The sequence below is a fragment of the Canis lupus genome, chromosome 6, assembly GCF_003254725.2.
Source record: "Canis lupus dingo isolate Sandy chromosome 6, ASM325472v2, whole genome shotgun sequence".
NCBI lineage: Eukaryota > Metazoa > Chordata > Mammalia > Carnivora > Canidae > Canis > Canis lupus.
In genome coordinates, this window is record NC_064248.1 from 7,489,149 (window position 1) to 7,510,084 (window position 20,936).

Consider the following 20,936-nt stretch of genomic DNA (forward strand, 5'->3'; position numbering starts at 1 on the left):
GGGCCTGTGGGGAGCCTATGCCCTGACAGGCTGGGCCTTAGAGCACCCGTGTGTGGAGCCTGTGAGATGCTGTGCTGACATGTGTGTCTGGGAAATGCTGCACACCCAGACCTGTGGGGGAGAGGCCTACGAAGGCCGGGAGAGCTGCTCGGCAAAGCAGCCCATCTCCCCACAGCATCACCCAGTGCTTGGCAGACATTTGACAGTGGGGCCCTCCTACAGCCCTGCAGAGCGCACCTCAGGCCCCACTCCATGCCGTGGTCCATGCAGTCCGCAGAGCACACACTGGGACATGCTGCATCATGTCACGGCCAAGTTGGTGGCCCCAACTTTGTCCTTGAAGCTACAATCTGCAGAGCATCTGGTTCAGTGTGCCCACCTCAGCATCCACTGCTCATGCCGCCACCTAGGTTGGCGTTGGGCAAGGCCCCAGCTGGGGTGGTTCAGCCACAGCCTGAGGGGTACAATGTTTGAGGTTGCAGTTCGCTCTGCGTGAACAACAGATACGCGGGCAGACCATTCTGTCCTAATGCTCTGGCAGTCTCTGACTATGAGGAGAGATGGGCCTTACAGGCACGTACTAATGTGGATGTATCCACTCAGGGTGGCCTCCTGCACCACCTTTCAGAATCAGTCAGGGGAGCTCAGCTGATACTCAGCCTGTCCTGCTCTGAAAGACTGTAAGGAAACTCAGGGCCTTTATTTGTTTGGAGCTGGGGGCAGGGAGGCCCAGGCTGGTCCCATTGGGCAGGAGGATGCTGAGCTCTGTCTAGGGAGCATCCTCTGGGTTATTCCTGTTGAGGCTCACGTAGAACCTGTCTATACTGTGTTCCCAGTAACTGTGGGGGGGACCCACAGACACCAGGAGCTGGAAAGAGGGTTCAGCAGGTTGTAAATGGGCCTAGTGAAGAATCTCAGCGACGTCCTGTGCCGCTTGCCCCAAGGGGCCCCACCCAGGGCTCTGTGGACCCTACCTCTCCACCTTCAGGAGGCATGTGAGTCAAGACAGCCTTGTATGGTTTGGCTGCACTCGCTGGGGAAATGGCTGTGGAGTGGACTTGCTGGACACGGGCTTTGTGCTGAACCCAGCCCTTCTCCAGACCTTCTGGGATGTGCTCCTCCTGAGCGGAGGGGCATGTGCCCCCCACAACAGATTGGCAGGCCTTGTCCATGCAGTGGTGTTGGCTGCTTGGCATACCTGATTCCTAGGAGCCTCTTAGGCTGAAGTGCTGCAGGTTAAAAATAATAAGAGACATCCTTTCCTAGATGGGGACCTCAATGGATAACAGTTACAAAACAGAATGTCTGGCAGCTTCTTGTGAGTGTCACTAGGCTGAGGGAGGGATTCCTGCTGCCTGGCTGGACCCCGGTCCTGACCCCAGCGCCACAAGTACCTGGGATAAAGAAGGCACCACGGGACTAGAGCTTCAGTGGCTTCTCACCTGGAGGGTATGGGGACCTTCAAGCTGATCCTGTTCAGACAGGCTCTGCTGGCACTCAGCCACCTGTGGGGCTGTCCCTTGCTGTGTTTCTAGAAAGAGAGAGTCCCGCTGGGGAAGGGAAGCAGCAGGCAGAGATGCTCCATTCTCTCGGGGCCCCCCTTGGAGGGAGCCTCCCTGCATGTCTGGGGCCAAGCACCCTGCCAGCCCACTCCAGAGAAGTCCACTCCCTTGCCTGGGAAGCTTGTTAAGACCTGAGGCCTGTGACCAGCAATCAGGAGGAGGCAGGAGGGGCTGCAGGAGTAGTAGTCTGCCTTCCAGGATGCGGCTGACACTGGGGAGGAGCCAGGGGCTTCCACCTGTCACCTTTGTCCACGGCGCTCCGCCAAGAGCAGAGAGGGCGCTTCACAGCTTCACTGGTTTATTCAGTTCAATCCAGGGTGACTGTTTTCAAACCCCCCACACAGGACAGGAGTTGTGCACACCACACGTGATCTCCAGTGTCACACATAACGAATGAATCAGCACGAGACAGGTAACCACTTCTGCCGAGCCCTGATGCACTCAGACTCACACAGTTTTCGCCTCAACACACTTTCCTAGAAGACACTAGAATACATTCTGCCCTCGCAGTTTCTAAAATAGAAACGCCGGAGTTTTGGAACTTCTGGTCAGGTACTAAATGGAGACTGTGTTCCACTTTGGAAAGGGCCTCAGCGTATCTGCGGGCGCTTGTTTCCTGAGCACCAGGCAGGCTCTGCTCTGAGGAAAATAGGGCAAGCCCTCACTGGCTCCGGGTGGCGTGCGCGGTGCCTCCGCCCTGTGGCCACTGCGCCTGGAACCTTCACAATCGGGTTAAACCTTCAGAAACCCCCTTTCCAGCTTGTAACCTGCTGTCTCTCCACCCACCCTCCAGCCTGCCCCGCTGAGTTGTCTGCAGCTGATCCTCCATCTCCCCCGAAGCTCCGGGGCTGCCCTGAGATTCTTCTCCGACCGCCAGTCCCCAGACCCGTAGTCCTGTCTGTTCCCACAAATTCCACTTGCCCCGTGCCCTGGGAGCTGGGAGATCACTCTGGATCAAAGAGGACAAGAACTACATTCTCCTAATCAGCGTTAAAAACACGGATGCGGCGTCTTTCCTACCCAGGTGGCACCGTCACAGGTAACCCAGCCACTAGCCCTGTGCGGCGAGGCCGGAAGAGCTGCCTGCGGAGCAAGCATTAACAGGCACCCAGCTGGCACTGGGGGGTGCCTTCCAGTCTGGGGAGCCTGGCACGTCTGGCACACTTGGGGCAGGGGCACAAGACAGCCCCTCTCAAAAGGCTCAGGGAGAGGAAGGGCCCGCTGCCCGCTCCCAGCTGTGGAGAGGAGCCAGCCCGTCTCGTCCCTGCCAGGACACAGGGAGGCTGTCTCACAGTGACGTGGACACAAAGCGAGTACATAAGAAGCCAGACAAGCCTTTTCAGCGAAGCTCCAGGAAAGAACAGACATGCACTAGAGAGCAAGCAAGCAAGGACAGAGGTCTGCAGAAGGCAAGGAACATGCCCAAGAAAGGTGCTAGGCTCTCGTCTGGCTCCAGGGAACCCGATGCCCAGGCTCCCATGATGTCCCGACTTACACCTGTGACTCCCGGCACAGCTCCCAGACAGCCCAGACAGTTGGCATTTTGGTTATGTGTTAAGGTTTATGACCTCCACAGTATGTCATGTTCCCAGCAGCTGCAGCCAGGCTAGCCAGGATTTCTTGGCATAGGCAACCCAGACCCCACAGAGTGAGCAGTCCACAGAGGTGCCATCAGAGCATGACGCCTGATGACAATGAAAACAAAGGCTCCCTCTCAAGGCTGCTGCTGGCTGATGTGGTAAACATGGTTTTTAAAAGCAGCTCGGGGTGTGGCATGCTCACCGATAGGCTGAGCTGTCATATATATGTGCACAGCCCAAGAACCTGAGCTCAGGTCCAGTGAGAACATCTGAGCCCACCCTGCACGTGGCCATGGAAATGTGTGAGCTGGGCCCCTGCATGTGGCTGAGAAGACTGGGGGTCCCTGCAGGGGAGCGTTATGTGGGGTGTTGTCCTCCCTGTGGTTGCTGCATTTGGCCAGCTCAGGCCAAAGGCCTCATCTAGACAGAAAGTCCCCCAGGTTGTGCCCTCCTGCCACCTGGGGTCACAGGCAGGTACCTTTGGCAGCCGAAGCATGGAGGGGCAGTTGCTTGGGGCTCAGAGGCCATCTTGTAACCCAAAGATAGAGGCCTCTGGACTGTGGGCCCTTTCCCCAACCTGGTGGCTTTGCTGGGTCAACGTGACCAGGGTTCCAGGCTGGCTAGAAGAGGGAATTTGAGCCTGGTGTACCTCAGAGCACCCCTCAGTTAAAAGTCTCCTCAGGTGGGCATCTCACACGGGATGCCTGCAGACGTGCCTCCCCAGCCCTGCCAGGCTTCCACCCTTGAAAGTCTCCCCCTGGGCCTGAGCACTGCCCTCACCTGCCAAGCAGACACTTGATCCAGGCTCCTGCCTCTCCCCTGGAAGCCTGGTCACCTATTCCCCCCAGGACAGGGGAGGGAAGCACCAGGCCAAGCTGTGGGCCCCCCTGCTGCCCCAAGACCCACCTCAGGTGTCACAGGGCAAGCCCTTCTCTGAAACTCTCAGCCCTCCCCCGACTCTCCCGGCTGCTGGTTCCACGTTGCTGAGATTGCCTGTGACAACCATGTGCTGCTTGGAGCCGGGTCTCCTGCCGCAGGAAATCCCCAGGCCCCAGGCTTTTTTTTTTTTCCCCCTCTAAGCTCTTAGCAACCGAGTCTCTCTTTTTACTACAAATTTCTATTTTCTGCGGGAGGATCACCCGGGCCGGGTGTTCCGGAATTCAGACGGGAGGAGGGGATACGACTTTGGTCTCGAACTCTGTGGCAGTGTCACAGTGGTGCTATTCCCGGGAGGCAGACAGGCAGTCGATCCTGGTGGGCTCCATGGTGGCGGCAGCACTGGCCTCTGCCCGGGGCACCATGCCCTCACACGACCTGCAGGCTGCGCTCATGCCCGTCCAGCTGCACCTTGAGTTTGTGCAGCTCTTCGATCTCACGGTTGTGCCGCTCAGTCTTGTGGCGCACCAGGGAGCGGTAGAAGTGGATGGTGAAGACCACGAAGATGAGGCCCACGGGCACCATGATGATGGTGGACACGAGGGCAGCTTGCCAGCCTGTGTGGCCACCGGGGCCAGGTGGGGGGCCGGGCTGGCGGCGCGCATCTACGGGAAGGAACTTGATCCAGCAGAGCAGCACCACCTCGGCCAGGAAGAGCAGGATGCCCAGCACGGTGGAGAAGCCCCAGGCCAGCTCGATGTAGGGGTGCATGCGCTCGTGCGGCGACTCGCTGATGGAGTTGAGATTGTGGATGTTGCTCACAGCCTCTACGTTGGGCAGGATGCAGGTGCTGATGAGCAGGGCAAAGAGGTGCACGGCCACCAGCACCGTGGTGCAGGCGCTGAAGGCGATGAGCAGCGGCCTGGGGTACTGGTACTGCGTCTCCAGCTGCACCTCTACCATGGCCACCTGCAACGCACAGTGGGCAGGGCTCAGCCAGGTGCTCTGGTACCAGGGCGCCCGCCTCGCTGTCCACACGCTTCAACTTCTGTTTTCTGCTGAGCTAAAGAACAGCTTGCTAAGGAAGAATCTCGCAGGTACAGGAGAGATTAAAGCAGAGGGTGGGGAACGGGGGGGGGGGCTCACCCCACTTCCCAGGGGCCTTCCCAGTGCTGACCCAGGACCAAGGCCACGCTTGCCAGGAACCAGTGGTTTGGCTGCTGGCATCAGCAGGGCTCCACCACCGAACTGCTGTTTTTCAAAAAATAAAACACTAATCTTTCAAAGGGTAACAAGAGAAAAGTAGTAACGGGGGCTCCTGGGGCCCCCAGACTCCCAAGCTGCACACCTGGACAGCCTCACACGGACCATCGGGTATACCTGGCAGTGGAGACCAGAGCCCCGGGGAGGACCCGCATCCTGAATGCCAAGAATGGTGACAGGAATGAGGGCATAGGTGGTGGGGGTGGTGGTGGGGGTTGGGGGAGGGGGCTGAGCTGGGCAAAGAGCTGAGTCATCACCGCAGTCACAGGAAGCCAACGCCAATAGCTAAGTCCAGAAATGGATAAATCTAGAAACAGCAGTCTGGAGAAAGTTATTCAGAAAGCAGGGGCCTGGAGGCGCTGCCCCTGGGCAGGGGGTGGGGCTGCTTATCAGCCTCCCTGCACTCTTTCCTTTGTAAACTGTAAGCATGTATTAACTTTGATAAAATAAAAACGTTTTATCATTTTTTTCTTAACTAAAAGACTTTTTCAGAGGCGCCTGGGTGGCTCAGTCAGTTGAGCGTCTGCCTTTGGCTCAGGTCATGATCCCAGAGTCCTGGGATCGAGTCCTGCACTAGTCTCCTGCTCAGTGGAGAGCCTGCTTCCCCCTCTCCCTCTGCAGCTCCCTTGCTTGTCTCTCTCTCTCTCTCTCTTACTGTTAAATAAATAAAATTTAAGAAAAAAAATTTTAAACAATAAAAAAATTTTTTAACTCACAACCCCAAGATCATGAGTCACATGTCTTATTGACTGAGCCAGCCAGGCATCCCAAAAACTAGTTTTAAATAAAAGGTAAATGGGCACCTGGGTGGTATAGTCGGTTAAGTGTCTGACTCCTAGTTTCTGCTCAGGTCATGATCTCAGTATCATGAGATTGAGCCCTGCATCCAGGCTCTGATCAGGGGAGTCTACTTGAGATTCTCTCCTCCTCCCGGTACCCCTCCCCCTACTCGGGTGTGCTCTCTCTCTCTCTCTCTCTCTCTCCTTCTCTCTCTAATAAATAAATAATTCTTTAAAAATAAAAGGAAAAAAGATCCACAGGGGGAACCAGAAGCCCCAGCCTATCTCTGTGGCAATGAATAGCCAGCAAGGCAGGATCTACTCACTGCAAGCCTTTCTGAGGGGCTTGCTTTCTTTTTCTTTTTTTTTTTTTTTTTAAAGATTTTATTTATTTATTTATTCATGAGAGACACAGAGAAAGAGGCACAGACACAGGCAGAGAGAAGCAGGCTCCATGCAGGGAGCCCAACATGGGACTTGATCCCAGAACTCCAGGATCACGCGACTCCAGGATCACACCTGGGCGGAAAGCAGATGCTCAATCGCTGAGCCACCCAGGAGTCCCTCTAAGGGGTTTTCAAACCACAGACTAGGAAGCATGCTCCTGCCTTGCCTCCCCCAGGGGAGACCTGGTCCACGGAGACTGGCTCCCACTGTGCCCTGGCACCCCCCCACCACTCCCCACCCAGCACTGTGGACTTCCCTGGATGGTTCAGTCTAGGCCTCGCAAGGACTCTGGGGCTCCGGGTACCCAGAGGTAAGAAACCAGATCAGTCAAGGAAGGAGGATGGGAAGGCAGAAAGAAGCCAGAAGAAGGTTTTTCTACCCACTGTTTGCTTCTTAGACCTAAGACATCCCATTTTTTAAATTTTACAAGAAAGATTTCGCTACTTGTAGCAACTACCACCTTCTAGAGTGAGAGACGCATCCTCTCAGCAGAGACGGAACATTGGGTAGGTAAAAAGAAGACACGGCAGTCCTAGTGGACCACAGCTGAACAGAAACTCAGAAGTGATGAGTGCTCCATACAGAGAGTCGCCCTACCACACAGGCTGAGGGGCGCTCTTTTTTCAGTGCCCTTGTGGCCTGAGCAGGCTCTTGTTACCACAAAGGACATGGCTCAGTCGAAGGAGGTTGTAAACCACAGAGGGCACAGAGGTAAGCAAAGATAATTAAAAGGCCTACAGCAGAAAAAATGGTTTTGGTCACCCTTCAGGAGAGAAAAGGCCAAAGGCCTTTTCAGTGTGTTTATGCAAAGGTTTTATGAGGAGGCCTCGGATCACTGGTTCTGTGTGTTCGCAGAACGATAAACATGAAGAAACAGGCTCAAGGCTGGGCATAAGTGCTTGCTGTTGGACCAAAGGACAGCTCTGCAATTCTTTTTTTTTTTTTTTTTTTAATTTTTATTTATTTATGATAGTCACAGAGAGAGAGAGAGAGAGAGGCATAGACACAGGCAGAGGGAGAAGCAGGCTCCATGCACTGGGAGCCCGACGTGGGATTTGATCCCGGGTCTCCAGAATCACGCCCTGGGCCAAAGGCAGGCGCCAAACCGCTGCGCCACCCAGGGATCCCTGCAATTCTAATTAGGGGATACATAACATGAAGGGAGAGGCTCCACGGAGCAAAGTGCCTGTTTTCATTGCTTCTCGTTCCTGCCCCTTGGTCGGCCACGGTGTCTGTGGCTGGAACGCCATCGGACAATCTGTCTGTATGTGTCTGGTTTCTCCCAAGCTGTGCCACCATCTGAATCATTACCTGGCCTACTGGCAGCGAGTTACTCTAGTCAAGTGGGCGAGCTGTTGCTTTCCCCACCCCTGGTCTTCATGCCCACGCTGTTTCTACGGCTTTCCAGTTTTCCCTGTTACGGCTGCATCTCTGGTGTGTACTAGGCTGTGGCAGCCTCCCCGAGAGGAACCCTCTAGAAGAGAAGGTGAGGGCACTGCACAGCTTCTGAAATGTATCTCGGACTACTCAAGGGAGCTGGTAGAGGAGACAATCCATAAATGCTGAAGAAATGAATTATTATGGCAACTGTGACCACCATTGCCAAGCAAGGGATGGACTCTGCACTCTGTGGTCACTATTTCTTCCTTTCTTTTAAAAGGCTTATTTATTTGAGAGAGAGAGAGCGTGCACGTGCACAAGCAGGTGGAAGGGCAGAGGCAGAGGGGGAAGCAGGTTCCCCAGTGAGCAGGGAGCCCAATGCGGGGCTCGATCCCAGCACCCTGAGATCTGAAGGCAGACGCTTCACAGCTGAGCCATGCAGATGCCCCTGTGGTCACTATTTTCATTCTAAGACCACAACCCTGCGGGCTGCCACTAAGTTTCAACTAGTCCTCCAGAATTCACTCTTTGTTTTACAATCTGATGAACGGGGCTTGTTTTCCAATTTTAAATGAATAGTTTTGGAGGTTCCAATCGGGGCTTCCCCTTTTGTTGGCTGGGAAAACAGTGAAGCTTCTCTAAGTCTGGAGATCCAAATGCTTGGAAGGCAAGGGTCTAAACAGACAACTGCAGACAAGAAGTGACTTCCAAGACCTGGGCCCCACACACAAAGGAAACTGTCTTACTGCATCAGGTCATGAGATACTCCCCATGATTTGTTTTCCAGAGTCACAAAAATAATAAGAGCAGGCCAGACAGACAATGCAATCCTGTAATTCTGTGGTGCAGAAAACAAGGTCTCATTTTTATAGTGACGTTTGATACTTCTCACACCTATTCCTTCAAATTAAGCTTGAGAAACCATTCTGTCTTCTGCATGAGATGGAAACCACGGGAAGAAAATCACCATAAGCCACAGTTGTGCACCATATAATCATACCCTTTTGATGTTAAAAATAAGTAAATCAATACCACGTAACACCTAAATAAAGCCTTTGCTTTAAACTACAGACCTCAACCCAGACTTATTGCCTCTAAGCTTGTGACCTCTGCACACCCTGACTATGCAGGCTCTTGGTTTTCCAAGGGTGGCCTGTACCAATGGGTGAGCAGGCCCCAGCCACAGTGGCCACCGTGGTCACTCTGACAGCTTATTTTCTGTCTCCAATCTGGGCTTCGGCAAAATAACAATCGCTTTTTACATTACAGAAAAAAAAAAGTATTTCTACCCGAGAGACACAACATACAACAACAGAGAAAGAGGGGTGGTCACCCTGTTGTTCTCACTCAGAATCCTGGCATCTTCAGCCTCTGGCACAATCCCCTGAAGGGATGTGGGTCAGGGCGTTGAAGCCAACAGGTGACATGGCCCTTCTCAGGGCACGTGCTTCTGCTCGAGACTGACTCTTGTCCTGGGGAGTGACTCAAGGAAAGCTGCGGCCTGGCAGCCAGGAAGGAGTCAGGCCAGAGGCTCTGCTTCATCACTAAGAGGTCACATTTGAGGGGCACTGGCATCCTGAGCTGGGCTACCCTGAGCAAACCCCAATCCATCCCACGGTACTACTCAAATCCTTCAGATTTCCAAACTCTTGTTTGGTGGTACCCGGGATGGGGCAGACATGGGGACCTTCCTCCTTTACACTGAAGCTATTTCTTTTTTTTTTTTTTTAAGATTTTATTTATTTATTCATAGACACACAGAGAGAGAGGCAGAGACACAGGCAGAGGGAGAAGCAGGCTCCATGCAGGTAGCCCGATGTGGGACTCGATCCCTGGTCTCCAGGATCACACCTCAGGCTGCAGGCGGCGCCAAACCGCTGCGCCACCGGGCTGCCTCACTGAAGCTATTTCAATTGCTCTCAACTTCCCTGCCAGGTAACTGCTTTGTGGGAATGTCAGAAGGGGACATCCTGGGGCCTCTGGGGCTTGGGGACTCTCCTGGGCCCCTAGACAACCCCTCCAGTTGACGGAGAAGCCCTCCTCGCAGGTGCTGAGCTGGGGGGGACCTTCTAAGGGTCCATCCTTGCAGCCAGTAGGGCCTAGAGGGAGTGCTTTGCTCCCTGAAGCATCACGGGGTGGCGACAGCAGAAGCCCACTTTGCAGGTGGCAGGCCCCACCACGTGTCTACACTCACCATGGCGAAGCCTGAGAGGAGGGCAGAGGTCCGGCTGGAGGCTTTCAGCTTGGCTCTGCTCAGGTAAAGTTTCCTCCAGGACAGGGCCTGCACAGAGTGGTGGTTGGAAGTGACCAGTTCCAGGTAGCTGCGGCGCACCCAGTCTCGGTAATCCATGCCCTTGTGGCCCGGTTCAGAGCAGGCAGGAGTGGAGGGGTCCACAGGCACGTTGAGCTCGGCGCTCATGGTGGGAGCCAGGCTGGGGGCAGGAGAGAAACACTCTTAGGCATCCCAGAGGGTTCCCGAGACCTGGAAGGGCCAGAAGCCAGGCAAGTTAACTTTCTCTGGGACCTGCTGTATACACCCTACACCAGAGGTGGTGTGAGTATGATGTACCCTGAGCCCTGCACAGGATTGTGGGGAACCTCTGCTGGGGAGGAGGGCCAGGAATGCATTTCTAGTAACCCCCCGACCTGGTCACTATCCATCGTGTCTCCACAAAGCTAATAATCCAGCCTTCCATCCTATATCAGAAAGGCTCCAAGCAAGTGTGCCTTGTGGGTGAATGGAACTCCAATGTTAGCCAAAAGCACCGAACGAATCCTCCAATTTGTCCCCTATCTTCAGGGAACAGGGAGTTACAGCAAGATCCTAGGATCTAGTTGCCAAGCCCGGATTTGATCCTACTGTGTGACCCTGAGCACATCTGAACTCTCCGACCCTGGGCATCTTCCAGTGGGGACATCCCTACCCTCACAAGACACTTAAACAAAATAACTGCTTCTCATGCCCAAGTGCCAGTCACGAAAAACACATTTCCAAGCAGGGTCTCAAATCCAACTTAGATTTTAATCAGTGAAGTTCACCCCCAGAAATACTTGGTTTACGTAACTAAAGGAAAGCCACATCCAGGCTGTAATGGAAACTGTGAGCAAAAGGAAAAACCGAATCCACCGAGAGGAGCACATTTGACGGAGAAATGGAGGCTACAGACGTCTGCAGTCATCCCAGGTAGATACCTGGTTTGACAGTAACACAGAATAAAGATCAGAAGGGCCAATCTGTCAAGATTTGTGAATTTAAACCCAAATCTCCACTAATCCAAATGGGGGATTGGCGGTTTCATGTGGCCCAAGGGGCTGGCCCATGCAGCAGCATGCCCGGATCGGCTCTAATTAATCTGTAGGGCAGACTTCAAGGGCACAGGCACCTCACAGCTCACTTGGCATCAGATATTAACTTGTACATTCAGGCCCGCATAGGCCCCATGAAAAGCCTACTTAAGGCTATTAAGAGCAGATCAGTGTTCCTAGATCCCAGGGAGCATGGCGGGGGTGGGGGGGTAAGGGATGCTTCCCATGGTCAGTGGCTGTGGAGATGTGCCAGATTTGATCCACCCATGACAATCTCTAAAAAAGGTTCTATGGGGAGATCCTGCAGTTGGGGAAAAGCTCTCTCTTTGGGGTGCCTTCCTCTTTGCTCTCTGCCAGGCTGCAGAGGTACAGCTTTTACTGACCAACAGGACCCTGGGGAACAGTTCTGTATTCTATTTCTGCCAGGGGATACCAATTACTAGGTCATGTCTAGGAATGTCGACTTGGGAGCCTTGGTCACTGCCCCTTCCCCGTGTCTGCAGCCAGCACCACTGCTTTCACGCACTTCAATCACTGAAACATCCCTTCCCTTGGGGAGAATTAAGAGATACGCTGCTCACTAATCCATCAGTTAACTCCAAATAATTTAGAATGCCATCATCTGGAAATTCACTTTTCCTTTTTTCTTTTCCCATATGTAACAAAGGTGAGCCGACAGGTATGAGGAGGACAGCATATGGCCGTGTGGATGGGTGGAAGGCACAACCTTTGCCCCCTCAGAGAATCCCTCCTCCAACCTCCATCGCACAGATGCTCACTGGGATCTCAGGTCAGGCTGCATTTGTTACTTAGGCATCAACGACGAAAATGGTGAGGATCCTATGAGTCCCTCCAAGGAACTCTGCCCAATGGGGGAGCAATTTAAGGGGGCGATTCTCACCTATTGAGCTAAATGCTGCTTTAGTGAAGAGGGTGTGAGAGCCAAGGGAGCAGAGGAGGGGGTGGCTGCCTCAGCCTCGGGAAGGGAGATGTCCTTACTGGGGAGCAAGGAGAGGGGACGAGGACGTTAGTAGTAAAGGCAGCACTGGCAAAGAGGGGCCCTCCCTCAAAGAAGAGAGGCTGCCTGCATGGGAGGGTTCCAAGAGGCAAGGGAACATGACAGAAGGCTGGCTGCAGAGGGGGTCAGGGAAATGTGGGTGGAAGGCAGGATGTGGGGAGGTGGGGGGCCGGGGGCAGCCCAGGCAGTATGAGTATGACTGTGCTGGGCTCCCTGGAGGGGCCGGGCTGCAGGGGCTTTGAAGGAACAGTGAAGGGGGCAGCCTGGGGTCAGGCTGGTCTCGGTGACTGCTGAAATGGTGGCTAAGGGACAGGAGGGCCTGGGAGCCTCCAAAGAGGTAAAGGCATGTGTGGGGTGAAGAAGAGGAAAGCCCAAGGACCATCAGTGGGCGTGGGCAGGGCTGACATTGGAGAGCGGACAGGGAGGCCTCTGGGCAGTGGCCAGGCAGTCTCGGGCCTGCAGATGTCCTCAGAGTGGCAGGGAATGGAAAGAAGGGCGGGCTGTGTGCTGCTGGGAGCCTGGGTCCTGAGGAGGCCTCTGGGTCCTGGAGATAGAGAGGCCACTTCCTGCTGAGGGAGCAGCCTGGACGGGATTCATATCCATCCCAACGTCCCAGCCCCAGGGTCCCACCTTGTGCCAGTCCTCCTCCCCCTACCCCAGGGAGAGGCAGAGTCCCGTCCTCACACTCCGGATGGAGTAGGGGCTGGGGTGGGGCAAGATGGAAATCGACATTTCTGTCAGGTGGCAGAGGCTCCAAAAGGTGCTCTCCTGCCTGAGCTTTGAAGGGTTTTTTTGTTTTTTATATATAAGGGGCAGTCACAGAAAAAGGCTCCTGGAGAATAACGGTGGCTCTCTGAAGACGAGCTGCTCTCCTTGGCAGGCCTGTCTGAAACAGTTCCAGGGGACAGTTTTGGGGTTTGCCTGTCTTAACTTCCTTTACACATCTGGGGCACGAGCAATGGCGAGTCTGTTCCTGACTCTGTCTTTGTCACAGCCGCGCGGGGAGGGCCCCCCGCAGCCCCCACGGGGCGGGTTCCCGGGGGCATCCACCTGCATCTCTGCCCCTTCCCCTAGGGAAGCCTCGGTAGCCGCAGGACCAGCACTCGGCCCCCGCCCCCGCCCCCGCCCCCGCCCTCCGTCCCGGATCTCAGCGCCTCCTCAGCGCCGCACCCGCCCGGGGACCCTGGACCCTGCAGCGTTGCGGCCACCTGGCCACCCTCCGACCCCGCGGCCGCCCCATCCCAAGCTAGCCCAACAGAAAGCCCATCCCCTCCCCTCGTCGAGTCTCCCGGTGCAATTCCGGTCCCCTAGCAGGGCGGGGTGCCCCCCACGCCCCGCCAACCCCCCACGGCGAGCACTCACCGAGCTGCCCCGCCCGCTCGCCCGGCTCGGCTCCGGCTCGGCTCCGGCTCGGGCTTGCGGCAGGCGGTGTGGCCGTGCTGCCCTGCGGCCCCGCGGCCCGGCCGGGGCGCTGAGCGCGGCCCCCTCCCTCCTTCCGCGCGTCCCGCCGGGTTCCCCCGGCCCCGCCCCCGCCGGCCGCCCCGCCCCCGCGGGCCACCGCAGCCGCTGCCAAGGCAACGGCGCGCCGCCGTCACGTGGTTGGCCCGTGGGGGCGCCACGAGCCACGTGACCCGGCAGGCCGGGAGGGAGGGGAGGGGAGGGGAGGGGAGGGGAGGGGAGGGCGGGGCGGCGCTCGCGGCCCCTCCTGGGGGCCCCGCGGCGTGGACCGGCCCTAGCCTGGACCGCCCGGGCCGGACGCCGGGGGGCAGGAGCCGCCAGACGTGCGCATCTCTCCGGTTCCTGGGCGCGCCGTGGGCCCCGGGAGCCCGGGTTGGCGCGCGGCGAAGGGGCCGGAAGCCTGGGCATCCCTCGCGCTCACCAGCCCCCTCCTTCTCCCGCGGGGGCGCCGGCAAACCTTGCGGCTGCGCTTTCCCTGGACAACAGGCCGAGGGCAGGGTGAGCCCCGCTCGGTTTGTGTGGGAGTCTCAGCACAGAGGGAGAGCACGGAGTCTCCGGGGTGAGCCCCAGACGATGCCCAGGACCAGCCGTGGCCAGTAGGAGGGGCGGGGAGAGGGAACAGGTGTCCCATTGTCAGGCCGCAGGGCGGGCGGGGTGAGGGGGCTGGAGTGGGGAAAGCTACACCCATTTGCCGGGTGGACGGTGGCGCGGGGTGGAGCAGGCAGGAACTGGTCAGGTGGTCGCCTGGTCCGCAGCCCCCACCCACAGGCCCAAGTGGACACGCGGGGTCCGAGCGCGGCTGCAGCTCGCTGGGCCCCTGATGGGCGTCCCCCGAGCTCCTCTACTGAGACACTCAAACAGGAACATTCTTTCAGGAAGTGCATACGAATAATTAAGAGGTGAGATGGGTTCATAGCAAGACCCGTGCCGGACCGCCCCTCACAGTCCTTCCCCTGTGCCCTACATAGGATTTTTCCATCTGTCACAACGCTATCCGACAGTGACACATTTATCTAAAGGAAAGAAAAATTCCACTCGTGTCAAGCAGTCCAAGTTTTCTGACAACTGTTAGGGGAGGTGAAGGATGTCAGGCCAAATTCATTTCTCTCTCAAGATATATTTCAGAGGCCATTGCTGAGAGCCAGAATGAGACCTTTTAATTCAGGAAGACATTTAAAAACAGACCACAGCATAGGAAAATCCCAGGGTCTGATTACTCACCCTCCGCCCAACACACACACACAGACACACACACACACACACACACACAGATGGGTATAGGAAAGGGATCATTTGAATTTCAGGGGACAAAATTCTCAAAACCAACAGCTCTTTGTAAAATGATCTGGAAAACAGGAAGAAACCCTTTGTAAACTACAGTCATTGCATCATACATGACCATTCTTTCCACAACAGAATCGCTTGCTTCAGTTTTCACCGTTGGAGTCTGACTGCACATCTTTTAGAAAGCTTCTGGTGCCAGTCAGTGGTGCCTCCACCCCCAAGCACACTTATCGAGCATGCCCAGACAGAAGCAAAATCTAAGTCATCATCACCAGTGCTTTTAGGAGCTGGTTTCCTAACCAAACACAGAAAATGGCTTTTTTTTTTTTCCTCCCAGAAGATTAAGGAAGGTGCTAGCACTATGCTGAACAGAGAGGAACAGTTAGAATAGGATTAGTTGGAGGGCCCCTCAGGTGCACAGCTACACAGAGAAGGAGGGTCGGGCAAGGCCCATGGGTACCAGCCACCCAGCATGTCTGGGTGATACTCCCCGGGCTGTGATTTCCCGAGTAGTTTGGCCACAGCAAGTTGCTCCCTCTTCTCAGGCCTCAGCTTGAAAATCACCCAATTCTCCAAGGCACTGGAGGGGCCGGTTGAGCTCTGATCTTCCCATCAATGCACACCCTCCTGCAGTGAAGACCGTGGCCCCTGCTTCCCTCCTCCCTGGGTCTTCTTATTCAGGATGGCTGCTCAGCTGCTCTGGCCAATGTAGCCAGTCCCGACAGTTCTGCCCCCTTGGCCGTTGACTCCTATGGTTAGTCCTTGTCACTGCTCTTTAGGAGATCTTAAATTCACACCTCCCACTTCCTGACCCTTTCTCACTCCACTGCCAGCCTGTGCTGAGACACGCCCAGCCTCCCCTCCCACTCAGCCCCACTCCTTCCGACCTCTCCTGCCACCGCCTTCCGCCACCTCACGCCACTCTCTTCAAGCGAGCTGTCATCACCACTTCCTTCCCGGCCCTCTACAGCACACTGCCACTGTGATGCTAACTCCAGGACAGAGTTCAGCCGTGTCCTTTCATCCAGAAACGACTCTGTCCTTGTTCTGGTGACCTCACTAACCTGTGCAGGCCCCCCCTCTGCTGTACCCTAGATGTGTTTCTCCACTACCCTCCCCAGGGGGTCCCACCCACTCCCCTTGTTTCAAGGAGCCTGTTGACCCCAAATGGTCACCTCCAGCCCAGATCCCCCGCAGCCTGGCAGGGCATGTCCCCAGCACCCCCCCACCCTCCCGCTTGCAACACTCCCAGCTGAATTAATCTTTCCTCACTTGCCTGCTCCACCTCCTGGATCACCGGTCTTGGCATTACAGATCTGCTGCTGTCATTCCTGATTCCTCCCGAACGCATCCAGTCCTATAAATTCTCCTGTTTCTCCCTGGTCCCACCGGTCTCTCACTAGTTCAGGCCCTCGTCACCTCTGCTCTGCATTCCTGCAAAAGCTTGTCCCCTTCCCATCTAATCTCTGCACTGTAAGGTGGAAAAATCCCCATCTCTTCACGCCCCCCCCAGTCCCCCACCCCACCCTTCAGTTTTCCCTCCAGTTCCCTTAACCTAGTAATCCAGGCCATGACAGGACATCTGCTACTAATCCTTACTCCACTTGCTTTCTTAGAACTGCTATGAGCAACCCCGGAGCTCAGCCCAGCCCTATCCGTACCCCGGAGGCCTGGGTCACATGCTGCCATACTGTACCCAGTGCTACGCACCATCACAATGACCTTTCTCTTGTCTGTGTCTCTTATCAGATCTGGAGCTCCTTCAAGGCAAGGTCTACATCTTGCTCACCATCATCCCATTGCTGAGCCAAGTACACTTAGGAATCCTTCAGATTAAGTTTTTGGTCCTGTTCAACAAACATCTGCTATATTCTATGGAATAATTGAATCCAGGTCTCGGGACCTGCCCCAGGGTGTTCTCTTTACTGAAATATATTAAAATATGGTAATTGTAGCTCACTTGAGTCAAGTGTGCCAAACAGTAGACATGAACGAGCTTCCACAGGGAGAAGGCACACCTGTTTCCCACACCGCCGGAGGTTACGGTGCCCTCCCAGTTCGCTTTCCAAGCAGTCTGCAAGCGGATTTAGTTATATTTCTATTTCTGAAAGTCAACAAAACCTCACTCTAACTCAATTGAATAATTTGTTTTTCCAAAAAGATACATGTTGAAAATGGAAAGGAAACTTGAACTAGTAACAGCGCTCAACAGGTTCCAAACCAGTGTTTCTGAAGGTGTGGGGGTGCCTGTGGCAGAAGCTGTGGTGGGGCGAGGGAGGGGCCCTGTCTGAAATGCCTGAGTTGCGAGGAGACGGCCTCTGGGATGTGGCCAGGGAGCCTGGATGTCTGAGGCAGGCTCTGCTGCTGCCTGGAGCATCGCATCTGTCTTGCGTACACCTGCCCAGACTCTTCCTGCTACAGGCTGTTTTTCGGGTATGAGCGACTTCCCTGTTCGCTTTCAGGCACTGAGATTTGCTCAGTCACCTACCTGGACATCACTCAGCACCTGTGATGTCCCAAGCACCGTGCAGGCACTAGAGGTACAGCAAGAGAACAGGACAGGCAGGTCCTTGCTCTGGTGGTGCTCAGAGTTAAGTGGGGATGTGAGGGATGCTGGTGTGGCAGGGTGCAGACCAGTAAACAAGGGATGCGTGCTAGGAAGACAACGAAACACAACCAGGTAGGTGGAAAGCCAAGGCCTGACAGCACAGGAAGAGGCAGAGCAGGAGTGAGGATAGTGGGGCATGGACCCAGGCAGAGGCGGAGGTTCCAAAGGGAAGCCAAAGGCACAAATTCAGAAGACAGGGGCAGCCCGGGTGGCTCAGCGGCTTAGCGCCACCTTTGGCCTGGGGTGTGATCCTGGAGATCAAGTTCCACATCGGGCTTCCTGCATGGAGCCTGCCTCTCCTTCTGCCTGTGTCTCTGCATCTCTCTGTGTGTCTCTCATGAATAAATAAATAAAATCTTAAAAAAAGTTTTTTAAAAAAAATTCAGAAGACATCGGTGAGGGTGGTATTTAAAGCCATGGGTTAGATTCAGATCTCCTTGGGGCCCGAGTGCTGACCATAAAAGGCAGTGCACTGGGTCACCCTAACATTTAGAATTTGAGCAGAGAAGCAAACCAGGGAAAGGCAGAAAGGCAGGAAGCAGTACTGTCAGGGATGCTAAGGGTTTAGGTTTCTAAACTGTACAGATGCTCCCAGGCCCTGGATGTGGCCAAATTGAAAGCTTTCAGTGGAATGATGGGGATGAAAACTTGGGAGAGGTGGAAGCAAACACAGAACTCTTTGGGAGTTCAGCTGAGAAGGGAGGAGATAAATGGGGTGGTAGTTTGCAGGAGAGCCTGGAGCAGGCCTTTGCTCTGTTGTCACAAATGGGAGACAGCAGAGCTGCTTGCAGCTGGGAGGGAGGGGGCGCACCAGGCACGGTGTTTGCAGGGCAAGCCTGGCAGTGCATGTGGTGGGGCAGGAGGGCTTGGCCTGAACTTCTGCTTTCTCTCTGCTCTGGGAGACAATTTCTTGCTGAGGGGGAAGAGGGCCGAGAAAGGACATGTAAAAGCATCTTTTAGATGGTAGAGGATGAATATATTAGGGAAGACCTAAGGAGAGGTGGGGAGTGCTGTTTCCCATGTGACTGCTATGGTCCTACATTCCAAGTCGGACTGGGGAGTCCAGTTCCTGATCCCCCAGGTGAGGTAAAGTCCCAATCACACAGGTAATACAGCACAAAGTACGTCTTTGCTTTAGGAAACACTGCTCTCTGGAAGCCTAGGCTTGCTCATGCACGTTCCCTCACTCTCCAAACACACGCACACAGTTGGTTCTCATTATTCATGGTAGTTATGTTCTGTAAAGTCACAGGGCCCTGAGTATTGATTAGTGAATAGTGAACCATCGCTGCTTGAGGAAATAGGGTTGTTTCCTCCCCCAGTCACATCACCCGATCAGCACGTAACCTTGTTTTATTTTTGTTTAGAAACACTTTAGTTGGGGGCACCTGGCTGGCTCAGTTGGTGGAGCAAGCAACTCTTTTATTTATTTAGTTTTATTTGGGGGAGAGGGGCTGAGGAATGGGAGAGTCTCAAGCAGACTCCACACTCAGTGCGGAGCCTGGCACAGGGCTTGATCCTCTGACCCTGAGATCATGACCCGAGTTGAAATCAAGAGTTGGAAAAAAAAAAAAAAGAGTTGGACGCTTAACCTACTGAGCCACCTAGGCTAGAGTTGCTAGCCACCTTGAGCATGCAACTCTTGATCTTGAGGTTGAGTTTGAGCCCCACGTTGGAGTGTAGATTACTTAAAAATAAAATCTTAAAGAAAAAATAAAAACACTTGTGTTAATATGTATTGATTCATTAATGACAAACTCGCAGCCAACAGCACTGTAACTCATGCCTGAACGAAGCTTATCTAAGGCACATCTGGTCTTGTGTTTACGACACTAGACAGTACTTTGAGTACTATGCTTTGGGGCCATTTTAAAAATGGCAAAATCATCAAGGAAAAAGCAAAAAATGGGGATCTCTGGGTGGCACAGCAGTTTGGCACCTGCCTTTGGCCCAGGGCGTGATCCTGGAGCCCCAGGATCGAATCCCACGTCGGGCTCCCAGTGCATGGAGCCTGCTTCTCCCTCTGCCTGTGTCTCTGCCTCTCTCTATCATAAATTAAAAAAAAAAAAAAAAAAAAAAAGATAAAGCAAAAAATGCAAAAAATCTGCCATTAAATAGACACATGAGCTGAGCAGGAAGGTAGAGCATTGCCTTGTTTGAACTCAGCTGGAAACAATGCATTTTTTACCACTCTGTGCATGTCTGCAGATGACCTCAAAATTACAAGTACTCATCTTGGGGTTACAGGTGTTAGTGAACAGGTGAATTCACAAATGGAGAGCTTAGGAACAATAAATGGCCTTCAGCCTAAAGCTCTGGCACCAAAAGAGATGCCCTGGGCCTCTCTCCCTACCAGGTCCAGGCTACACACAGCTTCTCCCTAGAGCAGCACAGCATTATGGTGCAGGGGCTGGAATTCTGGGAGGATTCTGGGAGTCACAGTGCTGGGGTTCAAATGTCAGCTCTGCCACTTACTTGCTGGGTGACCTGGGCAAATTTCCATACTGCTCTGTGTGTATAAATCTTGTTTGGTAAACCTATGAGGAACATCTGATTAAAGGACAGAATATTCTAATACAAATAACTTTGGCGGGCACAAGGGTGTCTCATGAAGTGCTCAATAAAAATGTGGGGAGCAAGTAAGTGAACAGAGTCAATCAGAGTTCTTCTACATGAGGTTTCCTGAGACAACCAAGTCATGCACACCTTTGTGGATCAAGCCCAGATTTACCCCCACCCATGAGCCAATTAATGAGGGCATTACTGAATGATTAACTTCCCATCATGGCTTTTTTTGGTGGTGGTGGGGGGTGTCTCTCTATCTTCCACTCCCTTCTCAATGATGACATCTAACTTCCCTTTTCTCAAACAATACTCTGAAGACCATCATTCAACCCAAGGTACTGACAGCCTCTTAAAAATTGCCAGAAATTGCTATAGACATTTCCTACCTAAACATCCTCTTCTGAAACCTAGTAAAGGTGTAGAACATAAACCTCCAATCTAGCATCCTGTTATCTGTCCCAGCGTTGACCCTCCGTCCCACACACTTCTGCGTTGTCATTGAGCTATTGGCCAGGTGCACTGGGCAGAGGTAGCATCAGAACAGGAATACCTGGCGGGGGGGAGGGGTGTCACATCTGGGTGGCTCAGTTGGTTAAGTGTCTGACTTCTGCTCAGGTCATGATCTCAAGCCCCACACTGGGATCCATGCTCAGCAGGGAGTCTGCTTGTCTCTCTCCCTCTGCCATTCATGTTCTCTAATAAAATCTTAAAAAAAAAAAAAAAAAAAAAGGAACTGGAATACCTAGGTCTTCAGGCTCCAAGTTCTAGCACTGTCGACAGCCTCCAGGGCAAGAGAACATCCACGAGATG

The 20,936-nt window shown here is 54.2% G+C and overlaps 1 protein-coding gene and 1 long non-coding RNA gene across 4 annotated transcripts; one reads left to right on the top strand and one right to left on the bottom strand.

Moving 5' to 3' along the window:
* Positions 1–1,843: 1,843 nt before the first annotated feature.
* Positions 1,844–13,731, bottom strand: ORAI2 (ORAI calcium release-activated calcium modulator 2). Of its 2 annotated transcripts, none has more exons than XM_025425903.3 (3): positions 13,574–13,731; positions 10,082–10,369; positions 1,844–4,987 (listed from the first exon to the last, which is right to left on the bottom strand). In XM_025425903.3, exons 2-3 carry the CDS (start codon positions 10,304–10,306, stop codon positions 4,448–4,450), a joined length of 765 nt encoding a protein of 254 aa, XP_025281688.1. In that variant the 5' UTR covers positions 10,307–10,369; positions 13,574–13,731; the 3' UTR covers positions 1,844–4,447. The 2 variants fall into 2 exon arrangements, with proteins under 2 accessions (XP_025281688.1, XP_025281689.1); XM_025425904.3 differs by having other exon boundaries at positions 10,082–10,319; positions 13,574–13,724.
* Positions 13,732–13,893: 162 nt separating this feature from the next.
* On the top strand, positions 13,894–20,875 carry LOC112646187 (uncharacterized). Of its 2 annotated transcripts, XR_007411108.1 has the most exons (4): positions 13,894–14,167; positions 14,425–14,568; positions 15,499–15,707; positions 16,703–20,875. It is a non-coding gene; the product is annotated as an uncharacterized LOC112646187 (long non-coding RNA). The 2 variants fall into 2 exon arrangements; XR_007411107.1 differs by lacking the exon at positions 15,499–15,707.
* Positions 20,876–20,936: the final 61 nt, after the last annotated feature.

Excerpts from the sequence above, each read along its gene's own strand:
- ORAI2 (XM_025425903.3), bottom strand. The coding sequence starts at position 10,306 with ATGAGCGCCGAGCTCAACGTGCCTGTGGACCCCTCCACTCCTGCCTGC. Across the intron at positions 4,988-10,081 it reads TCCTCTCAGGCTTCGCCATG|GTGGCCATGGTAGAGGTGCA; the intron begins GTGAGTGTAGAC and ends TGTGCGTTGCAG.